The sequence below is a fragment of the Vanellus vanellus genome (genome assembly GCF_965231255.1).
Source record: "Vanellus vanellus genome assembly, chromosome: 5".
Classification (NCBI taxonomy): Eukaryota; Metazoa; Chordata; class Aves; order Charadriiformes; family Charadriidae; genus Vanellus; species Vanellus vanellus.
The window spans coordinates 19,193,198-19,206,670 of record NC_138910.1 but is presented as its reverse complement, the minus strand read 5'-3'; the positions used below and the strand labels follow the sequence as shown (position 1 = coordinate 19,206,670).

General features: G+C 46.2%; 1 protein-coding gene across 2 annotated transcripts in view; it reads left to right on the top strand.

The window, feature by feature from the left end:
- Positions 1-8,073: 8,073 nt before the first annotated feature.
- Positions 8,074-13,473, top strand: part of PLA2R1 (phospholipase A2 receptor 1) — a gene marked incomplete at its 5' end in the record, with an annotated part of 44,115 nt that continues 38,715 nt past the window's right edge. For both annotated transcript variants that reach the window (XM_082484344.1, XM_082484343.1), the window contains 2 exons: positions 8,074-8,173; positions 12,304-12,687. In XM_082484344.1, coding sequence (XP_082340470.1) covers positions 8,074-8,173; positions 12,304-12,687 — 484 coding nt within the window. The remainder of the gene's footprint in view (positions 8,174-12,303; positions 12,688-13,473) is intronic.

Genomic DNA, 13,473 nt, shown 5'->3' with positions numbered 1-13,473 from the left:
AAACAAACCAAACCAAAGAAACCAAAAATCCCCAATAATCTCAAAGGTGATGAAGAAATTTAGACTGAAAATATATCAAACCAGGGAAAAAAACAGTTCAGGCTGAGTCCTAGAAATCCTTAAGATCAATTAATTGTTACAAAACCATTTGACATCCTCCCCCCCCCTCCCCCCCCCTCCCCCAACAGTGTCTGCAGGGAGAGAAAGTCCTCTGTGGTAATGTGTCATGAGCCAACGCAGAAGATGTCAATCAAATGAACCTCGGTCAAGCAAGAGAATTTGAATTTTTACAGATACAGTGGGCTGTACTTCTTGTATTCAACCTACAGTACTTGCAGCTACTGCTTCAAGCTGTCTGGGACCACAGCTGCAAGAAACAAGTTCAACGTCTTCCTCCGGTAGGCTACAGGTTTTGGATTCCCCTTCCAGTGCTCTCTGAATCTGGCTGATACAGAGCTTTATCACAGAGAGATGCTTGTCACTGAACATAGTATTCACTGTGGATGATTAGTCAGCATCCCAAAAGAGCTTGCAAAAAGACTGTCCCTTAGGGTTGGTCCACTAGCAGCACTCAGGAAATTCATTCCAAAATAGATCTAGGAATTTACTGTGGGCTGGATAATCCACATGGAAACTGTGTAGACGATGTTCACTTTGAATTGCACTGCTTTTAATCTAGTTAATCTTTATTCCAAAGTAAGGACAGAAGTGTCTGAACATGTTTAATTCGGTTTACGTGGTGTTCTATACAGTTACTGATTTAATTAATTTTGAGTTCTTCCATGTTGAGATTGCAAAAAGATAAAGGAGGAGAAAGATGAATAGCTGGGAACTTTCCTGCCTTTCTCCATATCAAAGGCCAAGACACCTGGTCTGACTGGTCTAAGAGCATCGTGGCAAGTCGTTCCCACTGGTTAGAAAGTTGTTAGAGCCTTTCGTGACTCATAGTCAGAGCAGCTACTCTATTGCATTTAAAGCATTTAAGTTTTTTGACTGCACATTTGCATCTGATGATAAACTCAGGCTCATGTTAGCAAACAGAATTTCCCTGCAGAGAAATGACGCTGTTCTCACAAACGTGTCCGGTTCTTTCACAGGAAAACAATCCACCAGCAAATGTTATTCTCCTCCTACCTGAAATGAGTAGTGACTAAAGATCATCATTGGGTTTTATCAATCTAACGTCATTCCTTGTGCTTGTTAACAAATTTTCAATTTGGGCATGGAAGTATGCAAAGGAAAAATATTTTCTCTTTTTCGATTGTCTTACCAGCATAAAATCCAGAGAAGAGAGCAGAAATTTTAACAGGTGGTTCCCTGGCACCTACCCTTATGTGTGTGGATGTAATAAAAAATATATAAGTTATGAAGACAGATTCTGCTGACGAAGGTAAAGCAGATAAGATGTTGCTAAGGAAGAAAAGACCTTGGGCAATCAAAGAAAACAGATGTGTTGTATCAGCCTGTAGACAGCAAAAAGGCACAAGGAACCTAACTCGGGGGAACTGGGGCGTTCCGTTAGAACTGCAAGGTTGCTGGGTGTAACAAAGTGTTGAAAATAAAAAAGTATGTCTCCTTGAGGTGAATTTAGCTCATTATAAGGTGAAAACCACACCTCCAAATCTTAAGCTATATGCCTCCTAGATAAGAGCCCTTCTCACCGAGCGTGTGCAGTAATTTAGGAATGTACTGTATCTTTAATTCGAAGCAAGAATACAAGTAGCCAATAGGAGCTTATTGGGAAATTATGAGGCACCAGTGATAAGTATAGGATGCTAATTAGCCTATTTTTGTAAAATAAACAAAGTTTACAATGTATAAGCCAAGTTGTGCCAGCTTTGTGGACGAACCACCTAGCACCCACCTCTGGGCAGAAATGAGATAAACAAACACATCGACTCTGGGTGTGGATGGGCTCTTTGCACAGGTAAAGAGCCCACATCTGGGACAACACTACCACTGTGTGAAGCCAGTGGGAGCTCTGGCTTCCAGACTTACTAAAATCCTTGTTCTTAAATCCCCAAATATGAGACCAACCATTGTGGCCTTCCAGTACCTAAAGGGGGCCTACAGGAGAGCTGGGGAAGGACTTTTTACTAAGGCATGTAGTGATAGGACGAGGGGGAATGGCTTTAAACTGGAAGAGGGCAGGTTCAGATTGAACATTAGGAAGAAGTTTTTCACTGTGAGGGTGGTGAGGCACTGGAACAGGTTGCCCAGAGAGGTTGTTGAGGCCCCATCCCTGGAGGTGTTTAAGGCCAGTCTGGACGTGGCCTTGGGCAGTCTGGTCTAGTGGGAGGTGTCCCTGCCCATGGCAGTGGGGTTGGAACCCGATGATCTTCAAAGGTCTCTTCCAACCTAAACCGTTCTATGATTCTATGATTTACCATAAACCAAAACACTGAAGAAAACAAACCCCATAAATGTCTATGCGTTTTTACTGAATGCAAAGTAAGATATCTAATGCAAAAATTATTCCACCTGACAAGAAATTGGTTAAAGAAAAGAGGCAAAGTAAAATTGCTTTGGGTTCCTCTGTGTGCATATTCTCTAATGAGCACAGTAAATGTTTCCATTGGATGCAGGATTTCTGAGTGGGAATGTGTGTGCGTGGCTGGAGATATCCTCGTTCTGAGTGTTACACCCACCCAATTTTTCCTTCTGACTAGATTGATGGTATGTTGTTAGTGGTCGTCTTTCCTTCCTAAATTGCTGTTCTTAGACTCTTAGTAAACGACAGGCTATGCCCTATCCTCACTTCTCCCTGCTCCACCTTCCTCTTTCAGACGCCATTAAATCAGCAGGATGCACCCAGAGGCAATGGGACCTGGCAAGGTGTTTTGGTGGTGGCCACTGGAGACCAACAACTGCAGGTTTGGACTCCTGCTGTGCTGCCTTGCAGCTCTGCGGCCAAAGACGCCAGCGCTGGCTGGTGGGGCAGGGTGGGCATGCAGGCATGGAGGGAATGCACTGGCTGCAGGACTTAGGCTTGAAAGCATCAATTTTCCTGGAGCTGATAAAAACAGCATCCTCAGTGCTTCACTGTCAGAATCAATGTCCACTGCTCCCTTTGTTGTTGTTTTTTTTTTTTTTTTTAGTGGAACCTTGTTATTCCCTGTTACCCTGTTTTATTCTCATCAAGTGAAGAGGGGTTGTGCGTAAGGAACTGGTTAGCATAGGGCGGAACACACATCTGGCCAAACAAATCAGGAATGGTTTTGCCTACAAATCTATTAGTATATGATCAAGAAACACAGAGAAAACTAACAGTCTCTCAGGTGCGTTTAAACCATGAAACAAAAGTTGTGAAAGTTTTATGAGGTTTATATTTATTCTAAAATGTCCTGCTAGGCAATTAAATGATGGCTTTATTGGTTTGTTTAAAAAGTGTAACATTTGTTTATCACAGTATGTGTAATTTCTGGTATTGAGTACAATGAGTCATGGGTTTGTTTAGTAAACAAGTCTACAGTCTAATATTAATAGCTTTTCTTGGGAACACACTAACTACCCTTTTGTAGCACATCTTTGCATAAAATGTCTCTCTCATTCTACAATTGATTTCACTATAATAGTACTAACAATGGGAGTCTCCCTCGATGGCAGCCACATATGTTTTAAGCATGCTGACTCAGGTTAGCAAACTACTTACGCGCCTCAGTTACCTTATAGATGGGGCATATACAAAGGCTTGAAGTCATTATAAGCACCTTAAAAGCACCACTCTTAAAATTTAAGCAACAAATTAGCTTCTTTGCCAGAGTTGAACATTTAAGTTAAATGCAGGTCAGTTACATGACAAATTCTTGAAATGCTTTAACCAGTGGATCAGCTGTACGTTATGACTCTGAGCTCTGTAAACCCATGTTAGCTAGCAGAGACAGGAATACGCTGCAAAATATCTCCAGGCATGGGCTGCCCGGGCCAACAAATTCAGACATGGGGCAGCTGGGAGCAGAAGTAGTGAAAAGCTGCATGAAGAAGTCGGACAGAAATAGGGTTCTACTGAATGTTTGCTCTTTGCACGTAATTCCCCTTTCTACAGTGCCAGTGTGATTTAGTTTTGCTCTACCGATCCAAAATCCTGACCTAACACTGCCTTTTCTCAGAAGTTTGGTAAAAGGCGACTGAGGAAAATCCAGGCCTGTTCCCTGCACGGCCCCGGTAGCGTCCCTGCCCTCAAGGAGAGCAAGAGTGAGCCACAGCCTCTTCCCTGCTTTCTTGGCGGTCCCTGCAGAGATGCTGACAGCACGTTTGGGAAGCTGCAAAGAACTCTTTTCACCCTCTATGTTACCCATGCCCTTCTGGCCCCACTGCTGAGAGGCATTTGGAATGGCAGCGTGTATAATTTATAGGTGTATGTGTGTTTTTGTTCTAGCTGCAGGTAGTTAAAGTTACGTGAAACACGTGGTATTAGGGTGTATGTATTAGTAAAGTGAGGATTTGCTTAAAAGCCGCAAATACGGGAAAAATACAGGTAAGGCAGGCAGATTTTGTGTGCAGTACTGTATTGGGTAAGTGTGGAAAGGGAAGCATAAGGCTGTATTAATGCTGTCGGTGTCACCATTATAAAGGAGTTTTTCATTTTGGAAAAAGGCATTTACAGGCTAAAGCTATGAACAGCCAACTAATGACACTTAGAACGACATTTAGAAAAACACATTCTGACTAGTGGACATTAAACGGGCAGTTTGCAATTTGGGGTTTCCGTTAGCCTGAGACTGGCCGGTGGAAGCTGTCCTGTAGGGTCGTCTATCCGATGTGGGCTGATGGGGATCAAAACTGCGGAGCCCGGCAGCCGCAGAGATCACCTGGGAGCACGGGAGGATGGAGTGGTGTAAGAGGAACACGCAGGCAGAGCTGCCACGGGGAAAAGGGGTGTCGCTGGGCATGGCTGGGACATGTCAGAGGAGGCAGGGGAGGTGGAGGCAGTGCCGGTAGTGCCTGTAGCCAGGTGTAACTGGAGTGGCAGAACTGATAAATGAGAGTTGTTTGGGGTAAACAGGAAAACTTTTAAGTGAAAGGCTATGAAGATGATTAGGGGACTGGAGCATCTTTCTTATGATGAAAGGCTGAGGGACTTGGGTCCTTTCAGTCTGGAGAAAAGAAGACTGAGGGGGGATCTTATCAATGCTTATAAATACTTAAAGAGAGGGTGCCAGGGGGATGCCCAGTGACAGGACAAGAGGTAACGGGCACAGACTTGAACAAAGGAAGTTCCATCTAAACATGAGGAGGAACTTCTTTCCTTTGAGGGTGGCAGAGCACTGGCACAGGCTGCCCAGAGACGCTGTGGAGTCTCCCACTCTGGAGACATTCAAAACCTACCTGGACTCTGTCCTGTGCAACCTGCTGTAGGTGACCCTGCTCTGGTAGGGGGGTTGGATTAGGTGATCTCCAGAAGTCCCTTCCAACCCTGACCATTCTGTGATTCTGTGAATACAAACTTGGTAGTTGACCTGAGATGCTGACCTGAGACTGTCACTTTTCAGAGCTAAACAGGGCCTAGGATGGTGCTTCTGAAAAAGATGGAATTGTTTTATGCTGGGCATGGCTGATGCAAGCAATTTTGGTCCTGATTTTTCTTCCTAGCTATTCCCTGGTTTGGTATTCCCATTCTGGCTAGTATGAAAAAAAAAAAAAAATAAAGACCTGCCCTCAGATTTCAGGTTATGAACAGAAATTACTGCGTGAGAAGATGCTGAGCACATGGCACACTGGATCTCTGTGTGTGCCTCGGAAAAGCAATGGGTTTGTAAGAAAACAGAATTAGTGCGAATATGATGAGGGCTTGTATTTGTGGATGAAGGCCATGACCGCACACTGGGTTCATATCTGTGTATAGGTTTCTACAGAAGCCTCAGTTAACGTCTAAGCAAAGATATGGGAAGGTACTAAACATCTGTGTAGAGTACCTAAACAGCAAAGGCAAATCAGCTCAGAAAAGTGCATATATATACATATATATGGGTCCAAGGATATACAAAAATAAAGAGAACAGATCATCAACAGAGACATGAAGACAAAACTATTTACAAAAAGTGTGTGCCAGACAGAAAATAAAATAAAGGAGCCAAAACACTACAGCAAATGCCTTGAAGGAAGACAGGTAAAGCTTCAAATAAATAAATACAATTTGAAAGTTACAGAATTTACTGTACACGATAATATAAACTATGTCATCAAGTTTACTTCAGAAAATGTTGCCAACCATGTTGGTTTACAAGCCATTATGGTTGCAGAGATGTCACATTATAATTAAGTAGGTATAGATTAGCTGTAAAGACCCAGGCCAGGATAACTGCAGCTGCACTAGAAAAGATTTGCCAGTTTAGTAAAACCAGAATAGATTCAAGACAGTAAAAAACTATAGTCAAAGAGGTAGATCTGAATATCAAAGAAAAAAATAGGAGCAAGGGAAACTACTCAGAATTAATAAGTTGCTAATTTGCATTTATTAAAGTATTTACAAAAACATTGTTGAGATGTTCTTTATTAGGAATCTGTAATCAGAATGTGCTCACTTTGATCTTACCGAAATGAACAGAAAAATTCACCAGAGATGGGGCTCCTTCCCACAGTCCAGAATAGCCTCGTTTTTGTTCACCAGCACCTTTTTTTTTTTTTTTTTTTAAACATAGTACCACGAACACAGCGTGATCTCTCACTGTGACCCAGAAGCAGGTTCTGGATCAAGAGAGCCTTTTTTCTGGAGCTCAGGACTCAAAGCAGTGGCCAAAAACTCCTGAAGAGATGTAGACAGTTCTGAGTGGCCGGATTTCATAAATGGCTCATTAACAATCTTCTCTCTCAGAAACTGCAGTTCTCAGAAAGCTGCAGCTTTCCTGATAGGTACATTACAGTTCCTTGAGAGAATTACAACCCTTCTGTCTTGCAGAGTCAGGTCCATTCTAGAACAGCTTGTTCAGCAAAGTTTCCTGCTGTTTGTTCTCTGCCAGACATTTTTATCTTCTATTAAACTGGCAGAAACCCCTCCAGTTAACTGCTTCTTTCTAAGTGTTCACCTTCATTTGCTTCTCAGTTCCTTCTTCTACCAAACTACCAGTGAGAAGTCCCCCCAAGCCCGGAGGTTTCTGTTTCCACCTTTGTATCATGACTGAGGCGGACACGGGGGAGCAGAGGCTCAGTTCAGTTATGCTCCAACACTGTACATTTATTTTTATACATTCACGTATACATTTACATGCTTATTTGTCTGCTATGCATAAAGAACAATGCAGAAATATGCTTATGCAGCTTAAACCCAAACTGTCCTGCTGATTTCCAGTAACACTACCCTATCTTTAACCCAGAGGTTCTGCTTTCGACTTGCCCTCTGCTATTCATAGCTTCCGTAAGACTGAAACTCAACCCAAGCGGGGCAGCTCCTGTAAATATTCGAGCGAAGACAGAGGTGACAAAAAATGGAAGAAGGCCATTATTTTTCCCCATGCCAAAATGTAAAACGACTTCGAGTTGCGTCCTGGTCATTCATTCCGTGGCCAGTCCAGCCCAAACCACGACAAGCTGACCCAGCTAAAAAGAACAAGTCTCTGAGCGGGGTCTGTAAAAGCGGGGATGCTCAGGGACAGAGCGGCAAACTCGTTGAACGTGGGCTGTGCTGTCAGTGGTCTCCCACCTCCAGTGCCTCTGTGTAATTTTCTGGTTCTTTTTAGGAGTACCCGGAGCGGGGGCATGAGAAAGTGAGTGTTTTCAGATGGAAAACAGCGTCAATACAGAGCTTTTTGTCCGCTTGAATCCACAACCCCGATGCGGGCAGCCGGCCCCAGCTGCACGAGCGCCGTTTCCAAACCCGGTCCGAGCGGCCTCCGGTGGCGTGTCCCCCCCCACCCCCCCCGGGAAAGGGGGGGGCCTCCCGGGGACGCGGGCGGGCGGCTCCAGCGCGACTGCCGCCACCTCCCCTGCGCCCCCCCCCGGTCCCGTCCGGATCGGGCCGCCCCTCCTCCCGGTGCACCGCCGGGGTGGGATCGGCTCCTCTTGCCCTCCCCCGGGGGCAGGGCTCGGCGGGGGCCGGTGCCCCGGCGCGGAGCGGGTGGGCGCAGAGCCGCGGCGATGCTGGGCGTGCGGCTGCGGCTCCTGGCCTGCTGCCTGCTGCTCGGCGGGGCGCGGGGGGCGGCCGCCCTCCGCCGGGACGAGGTGCCCTCCCTTCGGAGTGAGTGACGCCTCCGGGGGGCGGCCCGCGGAGGGAGGGGGACGGGGGGCGCGCGCACCCCGGGGAGGGGGGGGCCCACGCGGCGGGTCGGGGGGTGCCGGTGGGGGGGAGGGGGGCAGCGTCCCCGCTCCGCGCCGGGTTGAGCCGTCCCCCCCATCGTCCCCCGTGCAGCGGTGGGTGAAGCCCACGGGCGTCCCGCGTGGGGCTCTGCCCCGCGGCCCCGAGCGCTGCCGGGCGGCCGGGACGTGTCGAGGCGTGGGGGGAGAGTGTCCTGGTGGGGTCAAGCCCGACCCGGGCCGGGAGGGTACGGGTGGGGTGAAGGTCTCGCCCCGCGGAGGGCTGAGGGGTCTGGGAGGGGCGAGGGGCTGCCCCTGCCCCGCCGGCTGTGCCTTGCGCCCTTTTCGCCCTCCCCGCTTGATTGATATTCCGCTGCCCATCGCTTTTGTTGTACCTGGAGGGATATATAGATCATGTTTTATCTCACTTCCAATAAATTCCAGTTATTTTCTCTGTTACCACCTCGGCAATTCTCACTGCTTTTTTTCTTTGGGGGGGGGGGGGGGGGGAAGGGAAGGGAAGGGGGAAGGAAGGAAGGAAGTGGGAGGTGAGGAGGAAGGAAATGAAAATATCTTGTTCTCCTAGTTTTGTTACAGCCGTTTATTCATTATTAGCTGTGTGGAACCTAAGTAAACAGGAACTTGGAGGTACTGGTGAGCTGTCAGCTCTTCATCTGTGGCTTCACATCAGCTTGAGGCATCGCTTTGTTTCTTGTCTCCTTGTCCTTGTCTGGAGGGGCCTGGATGTAAAGAGAAGCGGGATGCTTCCAAAGGCCTCCCTCCACCCCGTCAGTTCCTAACACATAGGCTATCTCCTTTTCTCCTTGGGTCCTCTGGGGCTTGCAAGTTTATAGAGCCCCTTACAGCTCTTCATCTGCAGGATTTTGGGCACAGAATCCTCCCTGACCCCAGGAGCTTCGTAACAGAACCCTTCTGTGAGAGCACATGTAAAATGGATGGTGTGGCTTCACAGGCTGAAAGGAGGGGAGCCCTAGAGGCATTCCCAAGGCTTGGTGTTGCTCCAGTTGTCTCGTTGCCCCACTTGAGGAGAGGGCTGAGCTGGGGCCCGTGGGGCTGTCGCTGGGCCCACCACCTCTCATGTCTTACTTCTGCCTTGAGCTGGCAGTCCTCAGGCCAGCACGGCTCGCTTGTCAATTGGACTTTGTAGTTGGGGAATGGAAACCACATTCAGAAGGGGACTGTGTGGCTCAAGAATTACGATCTGGCCATTCTTGGCTGCAGAATCAGAAAGGGAAGCATGCTATTATTCACAGAGATCCTCCAGCTGGGTTATTTGTGTATACTGTGGAAGGCCCTTATCTTTTCTCAGCAGTCATTGCAACTGTTAAGAGCCTTACAGATAAAGGCACTCAAAGGTTGAGAATCCTTCATCTTTGGGTTGCGGTGTGGCTCCCTCCACCCCCAGGAGCTGCTGCATGGGAGCTGTTGGGTGCTGTTGAGGTGGAGATAGATTGGGAGTTTGCGTAAGAAGTTTATTTAAGTGTGAATGCCAGTATCATGGTGAATTAACCTCATTAATCAGTGTTTACTGGTGCTAACAACATCCCAGCTTCCACTTATCTAGCAAATTAACAGTGTGTTTTCTTGCTCAACCAAGATAAGACCTCTGTGGGAAAGACATACCCTAGCATGAGAGGCAGAACCCTTTCTGGTTGCATAGATAGAGACGCCTGTGTCGCCCATGGAAGATTTGGGTTGGATAAGAAGGATGGAATCAGCACAAACCGCACAACTTCACAGAAAACTCAAAAGCAAGAGGCCAATCTGGGCATCTGTCACAGAGTGTTGGCTGATGGTTTTTCAGTGAGCTCAGAAATATGTAGAAATACAATGGATTAAAGGAACATTGCTCTGCCCAAAACAGTTAAGGACTTAATGTAGGACAGCTGCTAGGTGCTTGGGACATGCAATTACGTGTGACAGGCTGATTCTCACCTGCTGCCGGTCAGAAAGGCTCACCCTGCTCCTACACCATCACAAGCTACCAATGCCTACAGCCATGTAGAAAACAGCCCCCGTTACCAGCGACACAGTCTGCAGTGTGATTCTGTCCTCTCTGTAAGTTAGACTACTTGATGTGCTCTGTGCAGAATCTGTAACCAAAAACCTCTCCACAATCTATATCCTCTCTGTTCTGCTTGTTGTGTGCACGTTATATTGGTGAGCTGATCTCCTGTCTGTCTGTTACACAGCACTGTCCCACTGCTGCTCAGAAAGTCTTTCTTTCCTAGAGCTACACCTAAACTCTGTGTACTAAAGCCAGACGCAGCATCTGGGTGACCTCTGCATCTCATGCTTTAGGTGTGGGCTGTGTCAGTTCGAGATGTTTTGGTTTTTTTTTAATTATAGTTACTGCTTCAGGATGTTAGGTGCAGTGAATTACAGCAGATAGAGAGCACACGTGGCAGAAACCATCACTGTAAAATTTCAAGGCAAAATGGAAGGGCTGCTCAGGTTTTAAATGCATAATCTCCAGAGGCATAAAATAAATGTCTCACCTATAACATGAGAGGAACTCCATGGGTTAATTACCATTGGATTTCAGAGTGAATGAAATAGCTGAGCTGTTAGAGGTTTATATTTTGCTGATTTCCAGTTCTTCAGCTGCCCTCATTTTTTTCAGTCTATATGCTCAGTTAAACATTTGTTCTCAAGACATTAAGCAGCTGACTTTTTTTTTCACATACTTCTAATGTGATGTCATATAGTTCAGTGAATTTCTACATGATTCCAAGAAAGCTGGGGTGTCAGGCTAACCCTGCAACATCTGCTGTGGTCCAGGGTAGTCATGTACGGTTGAACAATATGCATGTAGTAGGGAAGGCGTACTTTAACCCTTGGCCACCAGCTCTCATGGTATAGATAAATCCTACCCTTTCTGTATCCTATTTACAATGCAAAATATTTTCTTTCTGCCTCTATAATTGCAGAGAGTCAAGAATGAGTATGGCAGAGAATATGGCAGCCAGCCTTAAACTTTTTAGCTTTTACTTTAATTGCACTCTCCGATCCCCCCCCCAGCATTATTTTACAATATATGGTATGACTTCTTGTAACACTTAACACTTAAACCTGTGCTCCATTACTGATTGTTTCTTGGTGACCAGTGTGGTTTTTTTTCTTTGAACATGACCAGTGGTTTTGAGCACCCCATTTTTTTTGGCTATCTAACATGAGAAATATTACTTAGAAGCTCGACATGAGCCAGCAATGTGCGATCGCAGCCCAGAAGGCCAACCGTATCCTGGGCTGCATCAGAAGAAGTGTGGCCAGCAGGTCAAAGGAGGTGATTCTGCCCCTCTACTCCACTCTCGTGAGACCCCACCTGGAGTACTGCATCCAGCTCTGGAGTCCCCAACATAAGAAGGACATGGACCTGTAGGAGCGTGTCCAGAGGAGAGCCACGAGGATGATCCAAGGGCTGGAGCACCTCTCCTATGAGGAGAGGCTGAAAGAGTGGGGGCTGTTCAGCCCGGAGAAGAGAAGGCTCCGGGGAGATCTTATTGCGGCCTTCCAGTAGCTAAAAGGGGCCTACAGGAGAGCTGGGGAAGGAATTGTTACTAGGGCATGTAGCGATAGGCCGAGGGGGAATGGCTTTAAACTGGAAGAGGGCAGGTTCAGATTGAACATTAGGAAGAAGTTGTTCACTGTGAGGGTGGTCAGGCACTGGAACAGGTTGCCCAGAGAGGTTGTTGAGGCCCCATCCCTGGAGGTGTTCAAGGCCAGGCTGGACGTGGCCTTGGGCAGTCTGGTCTAGTGGGAGGTGTCCCTGCCCATGGCAGTGGGGTTGGAACCCGATGATCTTCAAGGTCCTTTCCAACCTAAACCATTCTATGATTCTATGATTTTTGTGATCTTGCAAGGGGCTAACATGTTAAAAACTCAGCTGGGAGTAAATTTAGACCAGTACTCTTATTTTTTGAAGTGCCAGTTATTCTGATGGATATTTTCAGTTTTCTTCCTAAATAGCTCCAGTTAAAACATTTGTCTTTTGATACTATTTGATCAATTGCAGTATTATCAGACTGAAACTTCTTATTTTTTTCCTTACAGACAAAGGCATATTTATTATCCAAAGTGAAGACTCCAACATGTGCATTAAAGTGGACACAGTTGGCCTTGTTCTGGAAGACTGTGGTCAACTCTCAAAAGATATGTTATGGAAATGGGTATCCAATCGCCGTCTGTTCAACATAGGCAGAAGTACCTGTCTAGGACTGAACATCAGTAGACCAGAACAGCCATTAAGTATGCTTGAATGTGATTCAACTCAATACTCGTTATGGTGGAATTGTGATGGAAGAGCATTAGTTGGTGTATCAGAGTACAAATTAGCTGTTGAAAACAACAAACGTATTGTGGCCAAAAAAAAATCTACTTATCAGTGGAAACAGTACATGTCCTATGATGAAGACCTTTGTGAACACCCATTCCAAGGTAAAAATAAAATTTTGTCATAGCAATGTAGATGGGAGAAGTTTTCAAAAGTTTTTGTGAAGCAGGGTCATGTGCTTATGATCCCTTCCAGCCTCTATTGTGGTTTGGGACTCAAAGTTTGCTTTTTTATATGCAATGGTTGCAGTGAGCATACCGCACAATTGGTTTTTTTTCCCTTATCTGTTATATGGACCCAAAAAAGCACCAGTATCCTTGCAAACCAGGAAAAATTCATTTCAAATCCTCTATGAAATAAAAAGGGGAACTAAGGATTTGCTCTTGCCTGTCCTGCAGTTTTTCTTATCAGATAAACCCAAAGAGAGATAATGAAGGATTTGGAATTCCCGTCACTGAAAATCAGACTGTGATCACAGCGTGCATGAACCGAATGTTTGCAGCGTTCAGCGCCTGGACTCTGAACGTGCCAAACTTTGGAGCAGAGATCAGGTTTTTGATTAATCTTGCTGTACAGCTAGTGAAGGCGTAGGAATGTATGTCAAGATCCAGGTGTGCAGACCTGAACAGTTTTCCAGGTATAAGGACTAAGATAAACCCACTGACTACAAACAGCAACGGACAGACTGTACCTTGACCCCTTCCTCGGCATTTCTGTGGAAGGAGAGACCTAATGTTTGCACAGCATGTCTCAGACTGGAGCTGTTGATTCTCCCCATTTGAACTGGGTGTTTGGCTTGCAGATCTGGTCTTGGTGGTTTCCTCTGTAGGTGTAGCTGGGCTTGGCCTCTGCAAACTCCAAAGTCATTCCTTTGGGAGCTGTGGTAACTG